General features: G+C 43.8%; 1 protein-coding gene across 1 annotated transcript in view; it reads right to left on the reverse strand.

Annotated features, from left to right (window-relative positions):
• Positions 1–6,633: 6,633 nt before the first annotated feature.
• slc16a10 (solute carrier family 16 member 10) overlaps positions 6,634–25,138 on the reverse strand; it is a 62,552-nt gene continuing 44,047 nt past the window's right edge. Inside the window, exons 4-6 of the mRNA XM_034076684.2 lie at positions 17,870–18,013; positions 17,389–17,617; positions 6,634–10,079 (exon numbers count right to left, since the gene is read on the reverse strand). Of these exons, the coding sequence (XP_033932575.2) occupies positions 9,835–10,079; positions 17,389–17,617; positions 17,870–18,013 (618 nt within the window). The 3' untranslated portion in view covers positions 6,634–9,834. The remainder of the gene's footprint in view (positions 10,080–17,388; positions 17,618–17,869; positions 18,014–25,138) is intronic.

Raw genomic sequence — 25,138 nt, forward strand, 5'->3', positions numbered from 1 at the left:
AGGGTTTCCTGTAGCCATTTGCAAACCCAACTTGATTGCACCTGGTTTACTATAATTTCTTAAAAGGGAAGTTACATCTGAGTTATCCTGTGTGTTGTAAACATTTTCAGACAACTTATTTATATATTTATTTTGGTGACGATCCAACCTTCCGAGGCAGCAGCGTTTACAGAGTACTCCACATGCTACAACTCTTTGTAATGTTCAAACTGCATCCACCAAACAATCTGATTCACCTGTCTCCACCTCCCCAACAAGAACCAAAATCTGACAGCATGTCAAATGTTTGTTTAGCTGTTCTGCCGGCATTTCCTGGCAAAATGTGCGGTCCTTCAAGGACACTTTGACCACCACGTACGCACAAAAACGGGCGAGATGAGAAACTGTCACACCGATGGCCTGGCCCGCTAAGTGGCCTGCTGGCCTGAGGATTTTTTTTTTAATGTATGTATTGTGAACGCAACGCTGCGCAAATGTGGGTCTGACTCTGCCTCACAGAGGGTGACTGGCTGTCTACATGATGTGGCCTGCCCACATGGCCACTTTCATACAGACCATACTAATGCCCTTGATTGGTCTCTTTGTGTCATTCAAGCTCGGGAGGGTGTGTGTATGTGTGGCGCGAGCGAGTGAGATAAAGCGTGCGCACCGGTTACGTGTATTGTTGTTGTTAGCATCTGGTGCTAGCTAGCTGCGCTAACGGATATAAGGATCTTGTTCAACAACAAGGTGGAGGAGAGTCCTCTCCTGTCAGACTGAGAGACTGATAACCTCAGCTCAGGTGAGGTAAAGGACTCTGAGTGTTTAGATACTTAACTTAGTCCAAGTTATCTCAGTGGGTCTCAAACGGTTTGGTCACCATTTATGTAAACACATATTTCCATTTGAGGGGGGAGTGATTCGTAAAATATGCATGAATAATATAAAAAAACGTTAACTAGGTGAAAGGGGTCATTCCTGAATGGGAGGACATTTCATGTCTCCCATATAAAAAATCTAATAATCCATGCCCAAAATGCTAAAACATGCACTTACTTGTCTTGAGACAAAATGTATATAAAGTTGTAGAAAAAGTGGTTTCAAAATATTATTTAAATTATCAAATGGCTCTCGAACATCCCCTAAAATGGCATTTTTCTCTTGTCCCCGCTTCTTGGTGACCAACTTATAACATTTAAAATAGGGATTTTATTTACTTTTTTTGGTATTATTCTATTGATATATGTCTCTTGTAATGGTAAAATAAATGTGTTAAATCATAAACATATTTTAAATAACAGTAATTTTGCACAGAAGGTGTTCAACCCTGTTACCCAAACCTTTTTAGATAGGCACAGGAAGTGAAAAAACTGTAAATCAGATGACACAGTGGAAGTGACATCAGCAAGCCATGTGCTAGTGCCATGGGTAGACCAAAACTAAGTCCTCTCTTTTATTTTTCATATTATTACAATCTTTTCAATCTTAAAAGAGTGTGGCACTCTGACCCACTCAACCCTGTTACTGATATTATCAGAATAAAGCATATTCATTTCAAAGTTATCTTTCTTGCAATAGATAAGTTTGTCCTTGCCTTGAAAGTAGCATTACATGCTACATCTAGCAATATTTCCTGAGGTTAAAGCTCAAATTAGCATTGATTTTCAACCCTGTTACTTTCAATCCTGTTAGAGTACTGGGGTAATTCTTCATTGGAAAATATACATTTGATGCCTAGCTGGGCAAATCACTTTTTTTGATGGTTTATTATCTGTTTTTCCTAAATACATAAAAAGAAATTATAAAATAAAAGGTTCATTTTTCAAAAATGTTGGTGTCTAAATTGTCCTCCAATTCTGGAATGACCTTAAGATAAACTATTAAAACTTGTTGAGAGCTAAAACTAGTCTTTGCTGCTGCCTCAAAGAGGAGCAGGAGGGAGAAGGGGGAGACAGGAGAGGCTGGGTCAGGAGCACAGACACACTCACAACTATAAATGAGCCAAAAACAAATAAATAAACAAGTTTCAATGTTTTTTCATATTGGTTATGGCCATGTTTTTATGATTTTTTAAATGTATACAGTTATGTTTCATACTGTATGGGTGTAGTCTCTTCTTACCGGGGGAGCATGCCCCGGTAAGATGTAGTAGATTTAGAGGCAGGCCCGGTTCTACGGGGGTGCATAAGGGTGCATTGCACCCTCAGTTGAGTCGTTATGCACCCTCAGTTGAAAAATTAAAAGTGAAAAATAAAAAATAAATTATAAGTGAAAAATATTACATATATGATAACAATAATAATAATAGTAGTAATAATAAGAAGAAGAATATAGTTGAAATAAAATAAATTGTAATTGTGGTTAAATAACATTGTCTGCTCAATTTAAACGGTAAGTAACGTTATTATGTCAGGTGCGCGTGACCTGTGCCGCTGCGTGTTAGTCATCTGAAAGGTGCTGACACAGCAGTCAATGATGGAACACAGAAAATGGCTAAAACAACCAGCCCTTATCGCCAGCAGTAACATGCATCTACTGCAGGTAATGCAGTTCAGATCATGGGGACATTACGCTACCCGCGGCCACTGTCGTGGACACTAACGTCCTCCCGCCCGCCTTGCCCACGGAGGCGGAGGCGGGGCAGCCGCAGCCGTCTTCGTTGCCCCAAACGCCGCCACCCCTCGGCGGCCCGCAAGTGCCAGAGGACCTCGGCAAAACAGAGCCTGCCCAGGTATATTTAAACAGTGTTGGGACTAACGCGTTACAAAGTAACGCGTTACTGTAACGCGTTACTGTAACGCCGTTATTTTTGGCAGTAACTAGTACTCTAACGCAGCCTTTCCCAAACTCAGGGTCGCGACCCAAAATGGGTCGTGGACCCGTTTTGATTGGGTCGCCAGTTAAATGCATTGCTACACGCACACACAGCGTCAGAGCTGATGGCTGCGTTGCAAATACAATTTTTTTATAATTTTTTATTTTATTTTGAAAATGAAATTATGCAATATAGCATTGTATATTGAATGATTTAATTTTCTAAATACAAATAAACTAAAAATAAAAGATTGTATTTGTATCAGCTCTGACGCGTCCCCCGCGAATGTTTTCGTGCCGTCTGTTTATTGTCTGTTGATTAATCCCGATCGTACATGATGGCAAAAAGACGATACAAAGAGCAATTTTTAAACGTTGGCTTCACGAAAGCTTGAAAATGAATAAATTGGACCGACATCTCCAAACAAAACATCCTCTGCATCGGGACAAATCGAAGAATTTTTTCATCTGCAAAGAAGAGTCTTTCAAGCGGAAAAGTAAGTCACTCATTTTAATAATTTGTTTTGTGTGTTTGTGAGCCTGTCAGGGTCTGTTGTGAAATTGTTTCGTTAATGCAAAGGTGGATGAAATGCAGACTGAGCCCCGGAGCGGACCGCCAGCTGCGCGCTCCCGCGAGTCCACTACATTCTGCAGCGGCATAGAGCGGTGTTTCAACTTTTACTTGCCTGAAATGTTTTTAAAACGGCCGGGAGAAAAACAGAGAAACAATAACCACAGGAAGATTAGAGGGAAAGTGACAGGCAGTATGAGAAGGAAAGCGAGAGAAAGTATCAGCGCACGGACGTGACTGCTGCAGTGTGATGCACAATACATATGGGGGTTATTCCCTATCTTTATTCAAGAGCGTGGTCTTTAAATTTGAGAGCATACTTTATTGATTTCACGTTCCGAATATGTATTTCTTTCCCTCAAACCCTGTCCTGGCACTCAAATAGTGCCTGCTTGCGCTTAGATCTGCTCTGCTTCTGCTCAAACTACGCTTGCACTCAGATATATTGCTGCTTACAGATTTCCTGTGTTCCAACTTAAAACCTTCTCCTCGCACTCAGGCTGTTTCTGTGCGCTCGTGAAATGTGTGCTCTCAGATTTCTTCTGTGTGCGCTTGGATCTTTTGTGCAACAACCCTGTCAAAATCCCTCTGTGGGGATTCCCCACAGTATTGAGTATGTAAGTCGCTTTGGATAAAAGCGTCTAACAAGTAACTAATGTAATGCGCTATAAATGCGGTTGCCAGGTCCACATTGGGTATACGTACGCCGTCTGGTGTTTAAAATCACCCAATAACCCAGCAATGTTAACGATAATATCTTCTCTGTTATTTTCAGGCATTCAAAGGGAACAGAGGGGGACTATCAAGTCAGCCTCCACACAAAAAAAGTTAATCAGTTGCCAAGTGTTGGAGTTTCTTTGTCTCTGTGTTTTACAACAGCTCTGTTCATTTAAAAGTGTTTGTGTGTACATAGTTTTTGATCTAGTGACAAACTTAATGTTGCACTTCTGATCATTTAAATGTGGTTTCACCTGTGATGTACTGTATACTGCACTTCCTATAGTTAGTGTTTTGTCCCTTTCTGTTTACAACATGTTTGTTCTGTGTTCATTTAAAATAGTTTAAAATGGTGTGTACATAGTTTTTGAGTTAGTGACAAACTTAATATTGCACTTTTGATAATTGTATAATTTAAATTTGAACTGTATATACTTGACTGCACTTCCCATGTTTCGTCTTTCTGCGTTGATCCTTATTTTCTCTGGGCAAGCTCAAAGGGAAGGTTGTTATGGTGAGAAACCTAATTGCTGCGATGCACTTTTATAATTAAATAAATATTTTCATTTTAAATTCATGGTGTGTTGCATTCTTTGTTTATAACTGTAGATATTATGGAAAACCATGACATTTTTTGAGCTTGGGTCCCTTAGGACCACAACATTTCTGTTTTGGGTCTCATGCTGAAAAAGTTTGGGAACCCCTGCTCTAACGCATTACTTTTTAAATTCAGTAACTCAGTTACCGTTACTACATGGTCCGTTACTGCGTTAGTTTTTTTATATAGTCAACAGCCAGGCGAACAGAGATGAGAACTGTACTTAAGTACAGTACTTGAGTAAATGTACTTAAATACTTCCTGTGTCACATGCGGAGACGGCCTGGGGGCGTGTTTGTGTTGTTTACTAACAAGACTATCATGGCGGCGGCGGAGCTCAAGTCTAGTTTCTCCACCTGGAGATATTCTCACTATTTCACTTTTGTCGAGCACAAAGAAAAGAAAGTTTTAGTTAAATGTAAGTTGTGTCCTGGCGGGTCAAAGAGCCTATCTACTGCCCAAACCAATCATTCAAATCTCTTAAAACATCTGCAGAGACAACATGCTGGGACGAAGCTAGTAGCTAAGACCAGAGACTCAGCCGACGCCACTCCACCTGCACCTAAGCAACAGCGGCTGGATTTTAACCAAGGGACTGCTAGCCAGGGAAAAGTCGATAGAGCCATTGCACGGTGTGTTGTAGAACACATGCAGGCTATCGCTACAGTGGAGTCACCCGCTTTCAGGGAGCTAGTTAGCATGATAGCATGTCCGGGCGGCACACGGCATATGGGACGGAAAACTTTTTCCAACTACCTGGAGAAAGAATATACAAAAATGTAAAGCCAGCTAATATCGATGCAATCCAGATTGCATATAATGCATGTCAAGTTGATCAACAGATTGTATTATTCTCCAATGCAATAACAGTACTGAAATGAAGGCTCTAAGGGCATTAATGTAATGGGAGCCCTTTTTTTTAAGTAACTAAAACGTTACTTTTCACAGTAACGCATTACTTTTTGGTGTAAGTAATCAGTAAAGTAACTGAGTTACTTTTTAAATGAAGTAACTAGTAATGGTAACTAGTTACTGGTTTTCAGTAACTAGCACAACACTGTATTTAAACAAGTACCAAACTCGCCTGTACAGTGGGATAAGGCGCTCATTTTGCAGCTCATGGTTTCAAAACAGAGCTTGGCTGGAATATTCATGTAAAAAAGATGCCATCTTCTGCTGTGCATGTAGAGTCATTTCAGTCTTAAAAAGGGAGTGATTTATAAAATATCCATAAAGAAAAAGTAAATCTGTTTACAGTTCTGTTTCATATGGTGTTAAGAGATGTATCCATAGATCTCTTCATGTTGCTCTCAAAGTGCACCAGATTGGTGCTTTCAACTTCAATATTTAAAAGAAAATCTTCCTGGGGGAGCATGCCCCCGGACCCCACTAGAGGAGGTGAGGACCCCCCTAGAGGAGGTGAGAACCCCCTTAGAGGGTGTTAGGTCCACTCCCCACTTATAAAAATAGCACTTTACCTCTGCACCCTCTCTAATTACAGATTAGTCATTAGTCCTGAGTCATTTTGTTCTGGAACCGGGCCTGTTTAGAGGGCTATCACTATGGGCAGCAACGCTGTAAAAGTTGACAAATAAATCCAGCAAAATGGCACAAAAAACTAGTAGTGGCCTGGCTGGGTGTATAATTCCCGGCCTGACTTATTGTCCCGGTCCGGCCCTGCCATTGGCCGAAGGAAGAATGGAGAGAAACATGTGAAAATAATACCATGAATCTAAATATTCCCTCTCATGAATCATATATGAATAATTAATTTGCAAAAATTGATAACAGTCTTACAATGATACAATACATTCAACATGTGTTTTGTTGTGTAACTGTAAAAAGGACGAGGTTTATGAACCTTGAATCATGTTCATTTGAGCCGAAATGGGCCTTACCTAACAACAGCAATACCAGACAAAGACATGGAGATAAATTATAAGAAAGTCTCAGAAATTGTAAACGTTCTTTTTTACTGTCTTGAAAATTCTGAAATGCGATGTTTACATGTTTACATAATATTACATTTGATATACTGTAGTTCACCACATGTCCTGCAGGAAAGATAAGAAAGTAATACTTTTGTAGAAAACATTTCAAGATATGCATGAAACAAACATGTAGCAATAAATGAACAAATATTAGGCAAAAATTATGCAGAAATAGGATGAAAAAAAGATCAATTTCATACACGAGATATTCAGAATAAAGCCTGTGGTTTAATTAATTTTAAGTTTAAATAATAACAGCAAGTTCTGAATGAAATGCTATAAACATTGTGGAGAAAAAAGAAACGAAAAGCAGTCTAAAAAGAACCTAAAGTCTGCTATAAACAGTCATTCCATTTTAATGACATTAAAAAAAGATACATTCGAATGAAGGCAACAGATGTGATTTAATTGTAATAAAAATATATATTTAGGGGGGAGAAAATATGTAAACGCTGTCGAAGTTCCTCATATCAAAAAAGGCAATTTTGGTTCTGAACAGCAACCAGCTCATTAAAGAGCCACGCTTTGGAGAGAGGTATCTAAGACTTGTAAGTCATTTGGTTGGTCGAGTCACGCTGCTGTGGTGGAGGAACAGAGCTCGACACATTTACAACATCTGAGGTAGAGGAAACACCATGGACTCAAAGCTCTCCACAATCATCTGCCAGTCAACACAGACACTACGCCAACAGCATTAGCACTTTCATTCCACTACATTTTGGTCTTCACTAGAATAAATCAAGGCTTTAGGCAAATGCCCGTCAATTACAGCATGACATTCTCCACACAAACCAACAAATAAATACAATGTGAAAACATAAAACAATCCCTTTCTATTAACAGCTAGAACCGGGCACAGAGATAATGATTAACTGCCTTCACTGACTGATGGTCCCAGTCAATGATTAGTCACACTCATGTCCTCACTTCCACTTGTGCTTCCAATGATACCATACTGTAAATGTGAGGTGGTGTGTTTTTTTGGTCCTTTTGTTTTTTTTGGACGCGAGCAGGTGATGACTTGTTATGACCTTGACAGAGCAAACTTCATGTTCTTTATACAGTCCCCTCCAAAGCTGCTGGAACAGCGAGGCCAATTGCTTTATTTTTGCTGTACACTGAAAATCACTAGGTTTTTCATCAGAAGACTGAGATGAGCCAAAAGGTCCGTACTTCAGGCATTTACATCTAGATCTGTTAAACAACTGAGAAGGAAGCACCTTTTGTTTAAACACACCCATTTTCCAAGTGAGGAAAAGTATCGGGACAGAGACTTCACATAGTGTGAAAAGTGAATAATACTTAGTAGTTAGTTGCACATCCTTTGCTTGCAATAACTGCATCAAGCCTGCGACCCACTGACATCACCAAACGTCTGCATCCTTCTTTTGTGATGAGGCTTTCACTCTTTCAGTTGTTTGAGGGGTTCTCCCCAATAAAGCTATTGGCCTTGCTGTTCCTATAGTTTTGGAGTGGACTGTATACCATGAAACATATGAGACTTTACGACAAAGGCACGACTTTGTGAATCCATGTCACACGATGAGAGTGTAAACTAAAATGTTACTAAATTACAGAGAAAAAACATTCAAAACAAACCTCAACACTGGCGGTTAACAAAGAAATACTGCTTAATGTCAATACTACAGCCACTAATAGACATGGGGTGAGCGGAAAAACGAAGAGTGGATCAGGCGAGCAAGTGTGCAGGTGTGAGTCATATGAGAGGCCCCACCTTACATTTTCCGCCACAGATTTGGGGAAATTGGTCCGTGCGCAAAGCATTGTGGGGATTTTAAGACCGGAGTCTACACATGTGCAGCCTCGACATTTCTCCAAACGAAGTACGCCGGGCTCGGTAGAATTCCAAGTATGCTGGACATTGGAACAGTCCTTCGGCGGCACTCGATGACGTAGTATGCTTGAAATAGTGGCTCTGGAGCAGCTTTACTCGACATTGAGAACCACCCATACAGTCTAAATGCCAATATGTTTCCAATGAGTCAATATTCACGTTCATATCTGAACGCTTGGGTGTGTGCGCTGGACAAGAGTCTTTGTTGTTAAAGGAATGGTTTAACGTACGGGGAAATGAGCTTACCTTAGCTCCTCGCCGAGTAATAGTCCGGCACATGAACCTCAGGAACACCAGCACTAACATCCTTACATTCATCTTGAGATCAGACACACTGAGCCTTAGGGATGTTCCTCCAGCTGTTCCCAGGCTGGTTGCTAAGCTAAGCTAACCTTCTGGCTTTATAAAATAACATATAACAGAGTGGTACTGTTAGTACTGTTGTGGACGTGTTTCTGTTGGGCTTTCTCTGGCACAGTCAGGCCCCTAAAACCTCTGTGGCCCCCCACTTTCTGTATATTGGGTTTGTAATGGTTAATCATTAGGTTATGCTTATTCCATATATCACAATTTGATATAGGAATAAACACCAAATAAGCTGATATCAAGTGAAATGATGAAGTCACACACACTGGGGGACATCGTATATTAAGACTCTTTAAGGCCCCTATCATTTCAGTTTATGGCGTACATACACAATTACCAAACTAATGTGGAATGAATTACAACAAGCTAACTGTGACATGGTGAACGCTGAACCTTGAGGGTCTGGGGCCCCTGAGGGTCTGAGTGGGGCCACACAGAGCTCCTGGATCCAGTCAGCCCCCACCCCACACACTCTGCCTGCCCCTTTGAATTCTATGACCACATCACCCCCAGTGTTAAATGTTGGCTCTAAGACGTAGTTAACAGGAGACGATAAAGATGGCGGCTTCAGGACAAATAAGTGTTTTTTCTTCTAAGTGTAAGTGTGTTGAAAACTGATTGTAAAGAATGGCCTGAGTCTGCCTTTCCCTTAAGACTGCCACATCTGTTTTTGGTAGATACAGTGGCTTTAAACTTTGACATTACGTTGGTAATAAGCACAGCATGCCTTCTTTCCCTTATGGAAACATGAAATGAGCAGTTTTCTCAAATGTTCTGTTGTTAGACGAGCTCCGTCAAACGATCTAATGCATAGTTCTTCAGGACCACATTCATGTGGAACTGGACTTCACCTTTGATTCTTTCTGATATGGTTCAACACTTTGGCATGTTTTGGTGCTGATCCAGCTGGTCCTGTGTCTCTGTCAGTCTGCCAGTGGGACACTTAGAGGACAGACTCGCCAGTTTTTCGTTGTGCCTCTTGCTCCACCTTCTCAGGCTCCGCCTTCTCAGGCTCCATCATCCTCTGAGTGACGTCCTGCTCTTTGTTCAGGGCCTCCTCCTTCTCCCTCCTCTTGCGCCTGGCCTCCACCCAGGGTATCAGACACAGCATGGCCCCTCCAACGATGGGGGGGATACCTGCCAGGTAGAAGGCCACGTCGTAGCTGCCCAGTCTGTCCCTCAGGAACCCTAGAGCAGAGACAGAGATGTTCTTAACTTATGACTACTTAAACACCATAGAAAGAGCTGCAGCAGCACCCTGCCTCTTCACCGAGTGAAGCCTGTACATGGGCTGTCTGCAGGGATACGTGTGCCTCCTTTCATTTATATTCAGCATCCTGGAGTTAAAGCATGCTGATTGGGAGAACCATTGAACACATGCGAGTGAACCTGAGGGAGCTGACCGCAGGCTCTCTGATGACCTCCTATGCAGACATGTATGTGCACTAAGGCAACCTGTAGGAAGTACAGGAAGCTGCTTATCATTTCAAACATCGTCTTAATGAGAAGCCCAGTCTGTCAGTGGTATCTTCATACATGTGAGAGAGACGAATGAGAAGACTTCAGACTGGATGAAACAGTGACACGGTGCACTTCATTACTGCAGAGCATGTTAATGATGTCATCGTGCCTGTGGTTCCTCTTCATGTTTAAAGAGGGTCCAAAAGAATCTGAACCGACCTGGACACTTACTGTGTCTCTGTGTTGCTTTGTGAGGAACATGTATTTGTATTTGAGAAGGATCAGCTCTGCATATGAATCTGCTGAAGTGCTTCTTACTTTATCTGATATATATATATATATATATATATATATATATATATATATATATATGTATGTATGATATCATTCCTCAGGAATGGAAACATCTTTGGCTGTACTCCCTACACATTCAGCAACTGCAAGATGCCAAAATAAACAGTAGGTGGTGCAAAAGAGCCAGGAACAGAAGTTTGAGAGGACAGACACACAGGAAGGAAAAGCTTCTTTACTCTGAGGTCAGTGGTCCACAGACAGGTCAGGGGTCCACAGACAGGTCAGGGGTCCACAGACGGGTCAGAGGTCAACTACATTTCATTAAACTTCATTAAGCTGATACTTTTATCTGAAGTAACTACCATACACTTCAATAGAGTAGATATGCTTTCATGAGCAATTAGTGGGTTCAGTATCTACACTTCCACATGTTGACGTCAGGAGCTGGGGATTGAACCACTGACCCTCTGATGGGTATACGCCCATACACCCCCACAGACTGAGTCTTCTACTAGAACTAGTGACTTACTCCAGATCTCATGAGAAGTCTCTAATGGCGCATTTCCACTAGACGGCCTCGCTCTGTATGGCTAGGCCTCGTTAGGCCTTGTTAGGCCCGGCTCACTTTATGCTGCGTTTCCATTACAGTTTAGGAACTGGGGCAGTATCTATAGTAACGCAGTGTTGGCGGAGCCGTGACGTCATCTTCAATGAGAGCCCCAGAAAAACAACACAGCCGTTAGCTCTTAGTACTCAGAGCTCACAGCTCCTCATATCTGTTCAGAAACTAGACAGAAGTGAAACAAGTACAAACCACAGACTGTCTGTGTCATGGAGAATACAGTCGCTGGTTTATTTATGTCTGTAGGCCGTTGTTGTGAGTGTGGACGGTCGGAGCATATATAACGTTAGCTTAGCCAAGCTCCATTCAGAAAACACGCATTTTCTTTTTTTAATATATTTTTTATTGACATTTGGCAGCAAACAATTACAGTGTTTTTTCAAGACATAATAATTGTACATTTTCAGTTTGTCTCTCCGAAATGCCTTTTTCTTTTTTTTACACAAAGATAAAATAAAGACAGTAAAAAGTACGAACAATAGGGAGTGATCAGGTCTTCACAGTAAAATCATACGTTTGTAAAAATTAAATCTGGCCTATGAGGTTTTACGAAATCAGTCCACTTTCTCCATCGTGACACAAATAGTTCCAGTTTGTGATTGACAGATGATGTTATCCTCTCCATTTTGTAAATGTCCATTGTAATATCCATCCATGTGTTTAAAGTTGGGCTATCAGGTGATAACCACTTCCTAGCAACAGATTTAATAAATATTTCTCTTTTTTAGTCCATTCTTGAGGTATGAGTCCAAAGAACAAAGTCTTACTATCCGTGGGCACATGATATTTTACGCTCCATGGGCACATGACACATCTTGTAAGGCTTTATGTATCTCTCTCCAAAAGACCTCAATAACAGGGCAGTCCCAGAAAACGTGATAATGATTTGCATTTGAATTCTCCAGCAGTCTGAGTTCCCACCAGAGTGAGACTTCTGAGAGGGTGTTATAACATATCTTATCAGGCCTTTCCAACCAAACGGCCTCCAGTTATGTGAACTGGTACATTTCCACTGATATTTTCATATTGTTGTCCATTCCTCCTCAGATATGATAACCCCTCCTTCCTTCTCCCACTTGGGTTGAGTGTATTTTAAGACTCAATAGCCCTTTATACATACATGAAATGACTTTGCTATCTGTTTTTGAATCGTATGCTTTTTTACATAGTTCTATCACACCTGTACTTGACTCTGTTATAGTTTTAACATTTTTGTTAACATAATGTCGCATCTGGAAGTATCGATAGAAGTCTTGTTTTTCTAATAGGAATTTCTCTTTAAGCATTTCAAAACTAAACAGCGTTCCCTCTTTAATGCTGCAAAGAGCAGTTATTCCTTATTAGGAGTAAAGTCATATGCACACCATTTCAGAATTGTAATATGTTCCTCTAATTTATACTCAGTTATGACTGTTTTCCATACTTTAAGAGTCAGTTTTACCCATGGATTTTCAATGGTATATATGTAGCCCTGTAGGTCGCTGTCAGCTATGATTGCTTGTATGGGAATGGATCATATTTTCTCTTCCATGGTTTTACATTAGCATCATACGATGGATTGCACCAGCATACCATAGGAGGCAGCTGTGCTGCCCGGTAATCCTCTTTAAGGGAAGGTAGGGCCCACCCCCCCTTTTCTTTTGATAATTGTAAAGTTTTAAAACAAATTCTAGGTCTTTTAGCCTGCCATATACACCTTGATATTATTCTGTCCCACTCGTTACATTGTTTTTGGTTCATCTCTATTGGTAAGGTCTGGAACAAATAAAGTAGTCTTGGCAGTATGTTCATTTTGATGGATTAAATTCTTGAGCTGAGACTAAAGAAAGGGATTAGGTTCCATCTAGCTATGTCCTCCTTAATCTTTGTGTTTAAAGGCGAGTAATTGTATTCTGATAGTTCTGAAAGATCCTTTGGTATTATAACGCCTACATATTTGAAATGCTCTGTGTGCCATGCCAAAGGGTCTATTTCTAATTTACCTGGTGGTCTGTTGTAAGCAATTGTGTCTGAGCAATATTGACCTTGTATCCTGACAGTCGACCATATTGTTCAAGTGATTGCATCAATTTAGGGAGAGAGTTTGTTGGTTGAGCCAAAAATACAAAATGTCGTCCGCGTAGCAAGCCAGCTTGTGTTCCCGCCCGTGATTAGTAATTCCCCCAATCTCTTCAGTCTTATGTATTGAGCCAATGGTTCCAAGTAGAGTGCGAAGAGTAGCGGTGACCATGCACAACCTCGTCTCGAGCCTCTTTCGAGGGTAATGCTATTTGACAAATATCCATTAACTTTAATTCTAGCAGTTGGCTTGTTGTATAATGCCTGTACAGTTTTAATAATTGTGTCATGTAAGCAAATCTATGTAGAACTCGATAGAGAAAATCCCAATGTACCGAGTCAAAAGCCTTTTCAGCATGTAGTCCATGACATGTAGTGTCCTTCGTATGTTGTCTTGTGTTTGACTTGTCGAATAAAACTTGTCTGGTCATTGTGGATCAATTTAGGCAGGACTTGTTCTAAACGTCTGGCCATGATGGAAGTAAAAAGCCTGTGATCCACATTCAGAACAGATATTGGTCCGAATGATCCACACTCCATTTGATCCTTTCCTTCTTTTGGAATTGCAGATATTATGGCTTTGTTCCAGCTGGGCGGTGTTTGAGCCTTCTTTAAGACCCAATTGAGTGTTGAGAGTATACTCGGTGTTAACTCGCCCTTACATTCCTTATCCCATTCTGCCGTACAGCCATCTGATCCTGGTGACTTGCTTAGTTTTAAGTTTACTTATTGCAATTTTTAATTCACCTAAACCTCAGTTATGTCGACAGTCATAATTTTATTTTGTTCTTCATTTAGGGTCGGCAGATCTATAGAGCTTAAGAAAGTGTCAATTTAAGTAAGGCTGCACCCTGGAACTCCAGAGTACAATTGTTTGTAGAATGCTTCAAAAGCTTCCTGGATATCACTTCATTTGGTTTGATTATTTTGGTTCTTGGATCCCTGATTTGGTGGATTGTATTCTCTGCTATCTTTCTCTTCAGTTTCCATGCCAGTACTTTCATAGATTTAGTCCCGCTCTCATAGTACCTCCGTTTAAGAAACATTCATTTTTTCTCAATTTCTTATGTAGCCAAATTGTTAATTTCGTTCCTTATTTTCTTAATCTCATCCAATGCATCCTGAGTCTGTCTAATTTTGTGTTTTCTTTCTAGTTCCTTCAATTTATTTTGTATATCCTCTTGTTCTTTATTCCTCTTTGTTTCTTGTATGCGGACAGTGCTATCATGTCCCCTCCAAGAACAGCCTCTAAAGCATCCCACAACATGGGAGGGGACCCTCTCCATTATCATTGGACTCCAAGTAAAGGCCGATCTCCTTCTTGATTTCTTCTTCAACAAAGGGATCATTGAGTAAACTTGCATTTAGTTTCCATACATTACTCTTGGTCTTAGGTCCAGGTCAACTGTCTGTATATGAGTCACTTCAATCTATTGATCCAATTCCACGCGTGTTTATTTTACCTTTACCAAATGTTATGAAATAATCTATTCTCGTGTATGAAGAGTGAGGGGCGGAATAATGAGTACAGTCTCTTCTGTTAGGAGAGAGGTCCCGCCATATATCAATCAGACCAACATCTTCAAACAGTTTGTTCACTTTCTTATGTAGAGATGTTGTACCATTAGTTTTCTTCCTAGAACAGTTTCATTCAGGGTGTAAGTGCACATTTAAGCATATTAGAATACCTGTCGTTTCCATTATGATGACATCAACCATTTTCTGGAAGAAATGAAAATTCCTTTCAGGAGGTGCGTAAACATTCAACAGAGTCATTGGATTTCCATCCATGTTATTAAAACAAACCCTCCTCATCTTTCATTTCAAAGACTTTCTCAAAGTGTAGCTTGCTTGACGAGAAGAGCAACTCCTCTTCTGTGTCCTGATTTGTACGAGGAGAAAAATACATTCGCAAAACCCATTCTTTTAAGTTTTTCATGTTCTTTATCGTTTAGATGTGTTTCTTGTAGGTACACTATATGGGGGTGTTCTTTGAGTTAACATGTTACTGCGTTTAATTGGATTCAACAGCCCATTCCCATTAAAGGAGATGAGTTTGACTTTACTTTGTCGTTAGCCATGTGTCTCTTACTTTCTGTGTTTCAAATCTAACGAAGAAAAGAATAACAGATCTACTCCCTGAACAATGAAGAACAACACAACATGTAACATAACAAAGGTGTGGTTCCAAGGTAGGGGTCTCCCGTGGAGGACCCTTGCCTGTGCTAGAACATCTCGCCATGGGGGAAAGCCTCTCTCGCCTGTGGGCCCCCGTTGCAATCTCCATGAAGATAACAGTCTCCGTCCATTACACCGGGTATTCCTCCCGTGTGTATTCCCATTTGGAGGGAGGAAGGTGATGAACATAGCAAACAAAATATAAAGTACCTGTTCATTTTAAATCTAGATCCGCTCACCGACGTTATCCAGACGTCACATCTCCTCTGAGGGGGGCGAGGCTCCTTCCTGAAGATCCGTAGTTTCTCTCTGATGCCCTGCTCTCGCGCATCCTCTGCCCCCTGTGGTTCGGATCCTCCGACCACCTTCCAGGCATAGCGGGCCAGTTGCTCAGCCAGGCTCTCCTTGGACTTGGTCACTCTGACAGGCAGACCTCTTTTAGTCATGTCCGTTGTAGCCTCGTCCACCGTCTGGTACAGCCGCGTCCCATCCTCATAGTATACTCGCAGCTTGGCGGGGAACAGAGTCTGGAAGCGGATCTTGTTCTGCTTTAACACCCGTTTCGCTTCGGAGTATTCCTTTCGCTTCTGCAGGACTGCAGGGGGATAGTCTTGATCAAAGTATATCATTCTTCTGTTTAAAACACCCGTTCCTTTCCCCAGGCCCTCCGCAAAATCTCTTCTTTCACTTTGTAGCGGTTAAATCTGATTATGATTGACCGTGGTTTGTCTCCTGGTCCCCCGGGGGGCTTTGGAACGAGCGACCCGTGCGCCCTCTCGATGTGGACCTCTGTAGCGGGGGGAAGTCATGGGTGTCCCGTAGTAATTTTTCCACAAAGTCCACCTAAGACGTTCCCCTCCTCACCTTCGGGGACATTATATATCCTTATATTCTCCCATCTAGATCTCCCTTCTTGGTCGAGTAGTTTGCTTTCTTGCCGAGTCAGCACTTTCATCATCTTAGCTAGCACCTGCTCCACGTTTTGAACACGGTCTTCCATCTTTTCAATTTGTGTCTCTGCCTCGGCTATTTTTGTATTAACGTTGGTAAGCTCAGCCTTAATATCGCTTAGTTGTTGTTTCGTGTCCTTTCGAAAGTCCTGTATCTCCTCCAAAACTTTGGCTAAGCCCAATGGGCTAGCGCTAGCTTCGCCATCTTGTACCTGCCGTTATCCGTTTTTTCTTCATTTCCAGGTTATCCATCGGCTTTTTTATTGGTTCCATCCCTTCTTCCCATTATTGCCCCACTGTCAAGTCGCTTATTCTCAGAGTTTGTTTTATTTGACGACCTTACGGGGTTAATTAACTATTACTTTGGAGGAGCTGCTATCTTAGGCTGCCATTCAGGGCGATGACGTCATCAGAACCCGACAACACGCATTTTAAAAGGTTTTTCGCCTGCCGTCTGTCTGCAGACTTGTCAAAGCATTAATTCATGGTTTTTACTAACCGGTATCAGTATGTTGTTACTTCGGCATCATTTTGAAACGTGTATTACAATTAAATCACGGTCAAATATGTTCATCGTGTTGTAGTTGTAGCCCCCTTGCCAGCGATTCTCTCTCTAGTTTAGCATACTCAGCCCGACTCAGCCTGGTTGTTGGCCTGGAAAGAACCTTGATTTTATGGGGCCAGAAAAACTGTGAAATAGTACCCGCTAGCCGGTAGGCTTACTAGGCCAAGTGGAAACGCAACCAAAAACGGGGCCCGCACGGCTCGGCACGTTCAAAGCGAGCTCCGCGCTGTAGTGGAAATGCGCCATAAATGCACTAAACCCCACACTTGAATGACACGTGGTGGACAGTCAGTGTGCTGGGAGTATTTACTGTATACCACATGCAGGAGCTTATAGAGCATTAACACCGTTTTAGAGTATTCCTGTTACCTGCGATGGGGGGCCCCACAGTCATGGGCACGGACATCAGGCCCAGCAGGAAGCCGATGGCCTGGGAGACATCTTCGTCTCCGACCAGCTCAAAGGCGATGGGGGCCATGATGCAGATGAAGCAGCCGTCAAACAGTCCCATCAGCAGGCACACGGCGATCAGCCCCCCGAAGATGTTGCACAGAGGAATCATCATCGACATGAGGCCGATGACAAAGAACGAGGCCACCTGGAAGGACAGATTCTTACTCCATTATTCAATGGTTTATTTCTCTTTATGTAGAACATTGACATTTATTAAGTGTCCTTGAAAGGTTGCAGTTTCATTTCAAGTTAGTTTGGATTTCAGTGAGTTTTAGTATCACATGACCTTCACAAGTTTAGTTTGAGTTGATAGTGTAATGTAATATGTAATATGTAAATAGCCTTATCAGTTGGTGAGTCCAGAGGGGACCAGCTCAGCTCGGTGTGTTTCCCTCACCTGTAGGTACACTTTGTTGACTCCGTTAACGTAGTCTGCCGCCCTGCCGAAGATGAGACGGCCCACACCGGATGTGATGCCGATGCACATGAGCAGAACTTCTTTACTGGCCTCCTTTCCAAAGCGCTCCTCCACATGCTTCATCTGGGGACATTTAGGACAAGGATGAGCACAGCTGTGGCATGGCTCTAATCCAATGTGAACTTAAAACAATGTCAGAAGTGCACACAGAAACACCACAGGGCTGAAAATGAACATGTCTTATGATGTTAAATATCTCTGGATAGTAAAGCATTAGAGGTGAAAACAACGGTAAGATGAGCCTTTTGGAGTGGCAGCATGTCCATGAAGAAGAACGTTCACCAAAACAACTCGACAGCGGCTCTTCTTCCTCCGCAAGCTGAAGAGGTTCAACATGGACTCCAGGATACTCTGTAACTTCTACAGGTGCTCCATAGAGAGCATCCTGACCTTCAACAGGTGCTCCATAGAGAGGATCCTGACCTTCTACAGGTGCACCATATAGAGAATCCTGACCTTCTACAGGTGCTCCATAGAGAGGATCCTGACCTTCTACAGGTGCTCCATAGAGAGGATCCTGACCTTCAACAGGTGCTCCATAGAGAGCATCCTGACCTTCTACAGGTGCTCCATAGAGAGCATCCTGACCTTCTACAGGTGCTCCATAGAGAGGATCCTGACCTTCTTCAGGTGCTCCATCGAGAGGACCCTGACCTTCTACAGGTGCTCCATAGAAAGGATCCTGACCTTCTACAGGTGCTCCATAGAGAGGATCCTGACCTTCAGGTGCTCCATAGAGAGCATCCTGACCTTCAGGTGCTCCATAGAGAGGATCCTGACCTTCTACAGGTGCTCCATAGAGAGGATCCTGACCTTCAGGTGCTCCATAGAGAGCATCCTGACCTTCTTCAGATGCTCCATAGAGAAGATCCTGACCTTCAGGTGCTCCATAGAGAGCATCCTGACCTTCTTCAGGTGCTCCATAGAGAGGATCCTGACCTTCTACAGGTGCTCCATAGAGAGCATCCTGACCTTCTACAGGTGCTCCATAGAGAGGATCCTGACCTTCTACAGGTGCTCCATAGAGAGAACCCTGACCTTCTACAGGTGCTCCATAGAGAGGATCCTGACCTTCTACAGGTGCTCCATAGAGAGCATCCTGACCTTCTACAGGTGCTCCACAGAGAGGATGCTGACCTTCTACAGGTGCTCCATAGAGAGCATCCTGACCTTCTACAGGTGCTCCATAGAGAGGATCCTGACCTTCAGGTGCTCCATAGAGAGGATCCTGACCTTCTACAGGTGCTCCATAGAGAGCATCCTGACCTTCAGGTGCTCCATAGAGAGGACCCTGACCTTCTACAGGTGCTCCATAGAGAGGATCCTGACCTTCAGGTGCTCCATAGAGAGGATCCTGACCTTCTACAGGTGCTCCATATAGAGGATCCTGACCTTCTACAGGTGCTCCATAGAGAGGATCCTGACCTTCAGGTGCTCCATAGAGAGGATCCTGACCTTCTACAGGTGCTCCATAGAGAGCATCCTGACCTTCAGGTGCTCCATAGAGAGGACCCTGACCTTCTACAGGTGCTCCATAGAGAGGATCCTGACCTTCTACAGGTGCTCCATAGAGAGGATCCTGACCTTCTACAGGTGCTCCATAGAGAGGACCCTGACCTTCTACAGGTGCTCCATAGAGAGGATCCTGACCTTCTACAGGTGCTCCATCGAGAGGATCCTGACCTTCTACAGGTGCTCCATAAAGAGCATCCTGACCTTCAACAGGTGCTCCATAGAGAGGACCCTGACCTTCTACAGGTGCTCCATAGAGAGGATCCTGACCTTCTACAGGTGCTCCATAGAGAGCATCCTGACCTTCTACAGGTGCTCCATAGAGAGGATCCTGACCTTCTTCAGGTGCTCCATAGAGAGGATCCTGACCTTCTACAGGTGCTCCATAGAGAGCATCCTGACCTTCTACAGGTGCTCCATAGAGAGGATCCTGACCTTCTTCAGGTGCTCCATAGAGAGGATCCTGACCTTCTACAGGTGCTCCATAGAGAGGATCCTGACCTTCTACAGGTGCTCCATAGAGAGCATCCTGACCTTCTACAGGTGCTCCATAGAGAGGATCCTGACCTTCTTCAGGTGCTCCATGGAGAGGATCCTGACCTTCTACAGGTGCTCCATAGAGAGGATCCTGACCTTCTACAGGTGCTCCATAGAGAGGATCCTGACCTTCAGGTGCTCCATAGAGAGCATCCTGACCTTCAGGTGCTCCATAGAGAGGATCCTGACCTTCTACAGGTGCTCCATAGAGAGGATCCTGACCTTCAGGTGCTCCATAGAGAGCATCCTGACCTTCTTCAGGTGCTCCATAGAGAGGATCCTGACCTTCTACAGGTGCTCCATAGAGGGGATCCTGACCTTCTTCAGGTGCTCCATAGAGAGCATCCTGACCTTCTACAGGTGCTCCATAGAGAGCATCCTGACCTTCAGGTGCTCCATAGAGAGGATCCTGACCTTCTACAGGTGCTCCATAGAGAGGATCCTGACCTTCAGGTGCTCCATAGAGAGGACCCTGACCTTCAGGTGCTCCATAGAGAGGACCCTGACCTTCTACAGGTGCTCCATAGAGAGGATCCTGACCTTCTACAGGTGCTCCATAGAGAGGACCCTGACCTTCTACAGGTGCTCCATAGAGAGGACCCTGACCTTCTACAGGTGCTCCATAGAGAGGACCCTGACCTTCAGGTGCTCCATAGAGAGGATCCTGACCTTCTACAGGTGCTCCATAGAGAGGACCCTGACCTTCAGGTGCTCCATAGAGAGGATCCTGACCTTCTACAGGTGCTCCATAGAGAGGACCCTGACCTTCTACAGGTGCTCCATAGAGAGGATCCTGACCTTCAGGTGCTCCATAGAGAGGATCCTGACCTTCTACAGGTGCTCCATAGAGAGGATCCTGACCTTCTACAGGTGCTCCATAGAGAGCATCCTGACCTTCTACAGGTGCTCCATAGAGAGGATCCTGACCTTCTACAGGTGCTCCATAGAGAGGATCCTGACCTTCTACAGGTGCTCCATAGAGAGGATCCTGACCTTCTACAGGTGCTCCATAGAGAGGACCCTGACCTTCTACAGGTGCTCCATAGAGAGGATCCTGACCTTCTTCAGGTGCTCCATAGAGAGGATGCTGACCTTCTACAGGTGCTCCATAGAGAGCATCCTGACCTTCTACAGGTGCTCCATAGAGAGGATCCTGACCTTCTACAGGTGCTCCATAGAGGGGATCCTGACCTTCTTCAGGTGCTCCATAGAGAGCATCCTGACCTTCTTCAGGTGCTCCATAGAGAGGATCCTGACCTTCAGGTGCTCCATAGAGAGCATCCTGACCTTCTTCAGGTGCTCCATAGAAAGGATCCTGACCTTCTACAGGTGCTCCATAGAGAGCATCCTGACCTTCTACAGGTGCTCCATAGAGAGGATCCTGACCTTCAGGTGCTCCATAGAGAGGATCCTGACCTTCAGGTGCTCCATAGAGAGCATCCTGACCTTCTACAGGTGCTCCATAGAGAGGATCCTGACCTTCTACAGGTGCTCCATAGAGAGGACCCTGACCTTCTACAGGTGCTCCATAGAGAGGATCCTGACCTTCTACAGGTGCTCCATAGAGAGCATCCTGACCTTCTACAGGTGCTCCATAGAGAGCATCCTGACCTTCTACAGGTGCTCCATAGAGAGGACCCTGACCTTCTACAGGTGCTCCATAGAGAGGATCCTGACCTTCTACAGGTGCTCCATAGAGAGCATCCTGACCTTCTACAGGTGCTCCACAGAGAGGATCCTGACCTTCTACAGGTGCTCCATAGAGAGGATCCTGACCTTCTACAGGTGCTCCATAGAGAGGACCCTGACCTTCTACAGGTGCTCCATAGAGAGGATCCTGACCTTCTACAGGTGCTCCATAGAGAGCATCCTGACCTTCTACAGGTGCTCCATAGAGAGCATCCTGACCTTCTACAGGTGCTCCATAGAGAGGACCCTGACCTTCTACAGGTGCTCCATAGAGAGGATCCTGACCTTCTACAGGTGCTCCATAGAGAGCATCCTGACCTTCTACAGGTGCTCCACAGAGAGGATCCTGACCTTCTACAGGTGCTCCATAGAGAGGATCCTGACCTTCTACATGTGCTCCATAGAGAGGACCCTGACCTTCTACAGGTGCTCCATAGAGAGGACCCTGACCTTCTACAGGTGCTCCATAGAGAGGATCCTGACCTTCTTCAGGTGCTCCATAGAGAGGATGCTGACCTTCTACAGGTGCTCCATAGAGAGCATCCTGACCTTCTACAGGTGCTCCATAGAGAGGATCCTGACCTTCTACAGGTGCTCCATAGAGGGGATCCTGACCTTCTTCAGGTGCTCCATAGAGAGCATCCTGACCTTCTACAGGTGCTCCATAGAGAGCATCCTGACCTTCAGGTGCTCCATAGAGAGGATCCTGACCTTCTACAGGTGCTCCATAGAGAGGATCCTGACCTTCAGGTGCTCCATAGAGAGGACCCTGACCTTCTACAGGTGCTCCATAGAGAGGATCCTGACCTTCTACAGGTGCTCCATAGAGAGGACCCTGACCTTCTACAGGTGCTCCATAGAGAGGACCCTGACCTTCTACAGGTGCTCCATAGAGAGGACCCTGACCTTCAGGTGCTCCATAGAGAGGATCCTGACCTTCTACAGGTGCTCCATAGAGAGGACCCTGACCTTCAGGTGCTCCATAGAGAGGATCCTGATCTTCTACAGGTGCTCCATAGAGAGGACCCTGACCTTCTACAGGTGCTCCATAGAGAGGATCCTGACCTTCAGGTGCTCCATAGAGAGGATCCTGACCTTCTACAGGTGCTCCATAGAGAGGATCCTGACCTTCTACAGGTGCTCCATAGAGAGCATCCTGACCTTCTACAGGTGCTCCATAGAGAGGATCCTGACCTTCTACAGGTGCTCCATAGAGAGGATCCTGACCTTCTACAGGTGCTCCATAGAGAGGATCCTGACCTTCTACAGGTGCTCCATAGAGAGGATCCTGACCTTCAGGTGCTCCATAGAGAGGATCCTGACTGGCTGCATCACGGCCTGGTTTTTTAACTTGTAACTTGCCGTGTTGAGGAACCTGCAATCTGAGTTTTTCATGCATTCCATAACTACACCGTAGTTGTCTATGTAATGACAAGAAACCTTAAAATCTTGAATTTAAACTCGTTTCTCTGCACTGATTCCCCGGTATACTATTTAAAAATATGGTGTTTGTGTGGTTTGAGGGCGTTCAACATGATTTCGTTTTTTAGGAGGATCTGAAATCCAAGTGAATCTCTCTTAGTTAAAATAATGCTGTTTTGTGAAGGAAGCGGTGTTTCTCAGATTGTACATTGCAGTGCGTGCTGAAGACCATTCTCTCGCATGGGGTGCTCACTGTTCTGCATTTATCAGAAGACAGGCTGTTTATGTCTGTGAGCCCTTGAGTGTTTGGAAGTGTGAGGGCTAACTCGGACAACACACTGCTGTCTGGCAGCAGTGTGTTGTCGTTATCAGAACTGTTATCCAACACATGCCACCTTATCTCCTCTGTGTGCAGCCGCTGTTAGATTCACTGCAGACTGCTAGGAAGGCAGCCCAGATGCTTTGCACATATTACCTGCTGTATGTGTCTCCAGAGTCCCAGTCTGAGAGGCCCTGAGTTTGAGAGCCAGTGAGAAAAGAAGGGCCCGCTTTGTGGAGCTACTTCTAGTTCCACAAGCAGCAACAGGACACCCCCCCTCCCCCACATCCATCTGCAGAGACCACTCTATGGTTTATCATCTTTGTCAATATGCCACAACAGCGTGCTCTGTTCAGAAAGGTCCTGCTCCAAGAAGCAGTGCTGGAGGCATTGGTTTTTGATCACTTTTCTTAACTAGAAAATCATGAATGACTTAAAATGATATTCCAGTATCATTCAATTCAATTCAAAACCTTTATTTATCCAGGTAAAATCCCATTGAGATCAATGATCTCTTTTTCAAGGGAGACCTGCAGCAGTAGGTTCCACAAGAAGACATAAAAACATAAACAACAGAACAACAAAAGGACATCATACAGCAACATGTACAGGGATTACAATTTACATATCTAACCACATGTACCGGTACGAACAGCTTCTGAGTGAGTAGCATCCAACCGAGCTTTAAAAACATGTAGTGGTACCAGATTGGTAATTTTCCATTCTTTTTGCAGACTGTTCCAAGTTAGTGGAGCTGCACATCTGAAAGCTTTCTTCCATAAGACAGTCCTAGCACTTGGCACATTTAATAAAACCACAACATGCGATCTCAGGCAATAAGTACTTTCAATTCGCCGAGAGATCAGGGAGCAGATATAAGATGGTACTTTATCCAACATGGCTTTGTAAATGAAAAAGTACCAGTGACTGAGCCTCCGTACAGTAAGTGATGGCAAAACCGCCTTGGTATACAGGGTACAGTGATGCGTAAGTGCTTTACAATTTTTCAACAATCTCAGTGCGCTGTGATACGCAGCATCTAACTTGACCAGGTAATAGGCAGGTGCATTCATATATAACAAATCACCATAGTCCAGCACAGGTAAAAAGGTCACAGAGCCTTTTCCTGGCCTCAAGCGAGAAACAGGACTTGTTTCTGTAGAAGAAACCTAGCCTAACCCTCAGCTTTTTAAGCAGGTTATTGACATGACATTTAAAAGTGAGACAATCATCAAGCCAGATACCCAGGTATTTATAACAGGCAACAACTTCAAGTTGTATTCCTTGCGTAGTTACAATATCCAAAACTGTAATTTAACAACAGCCTCGTTAATCGAGGGACCTGCACAGTACATAACGGTATCGTCCACATAAAAATGTAAGGTTGCTGCTTCGACATTTTCACCTAAACTATGAATATAGATAGAGAATAATAGCGGACCTGAAACAGAACCTTGTGGTACACCATTAGCAATGTTCAACCACTCAGAAGACAGCCCATCAAACTGAACACATTGGGACCTTTCAGAGAGGTAGTTCACAAACCACCCACTGCATGGCTGGACATGCCTATACTGGCTAACCTCTGCTTTAAGATGCGATGATCGACGGTGTCAAACGCTTTTGAAAGGTCAATAAATAGAGCTGCACAACTCTGCTAATTATCTAAAAAACTCGCCACATCATTCACCACTTTCATTGTGGCAGTG

This window comes from Pseudochaenichthys georgianus, chromosome 24 (genome assembly GCF_902827115.2).
Source record: "Pseudochaenichthys georgianus chromosome 24, fPseGeo1.2, whole genome shotgun sequence".
NCBI classification, from domain to species: Eukaryota; Metazoa; Chordata; class Actinopteri; order Perciformes; family Channichthyidae; genus Pseudochaenichthys; species Pseudochaenichthys georgianus.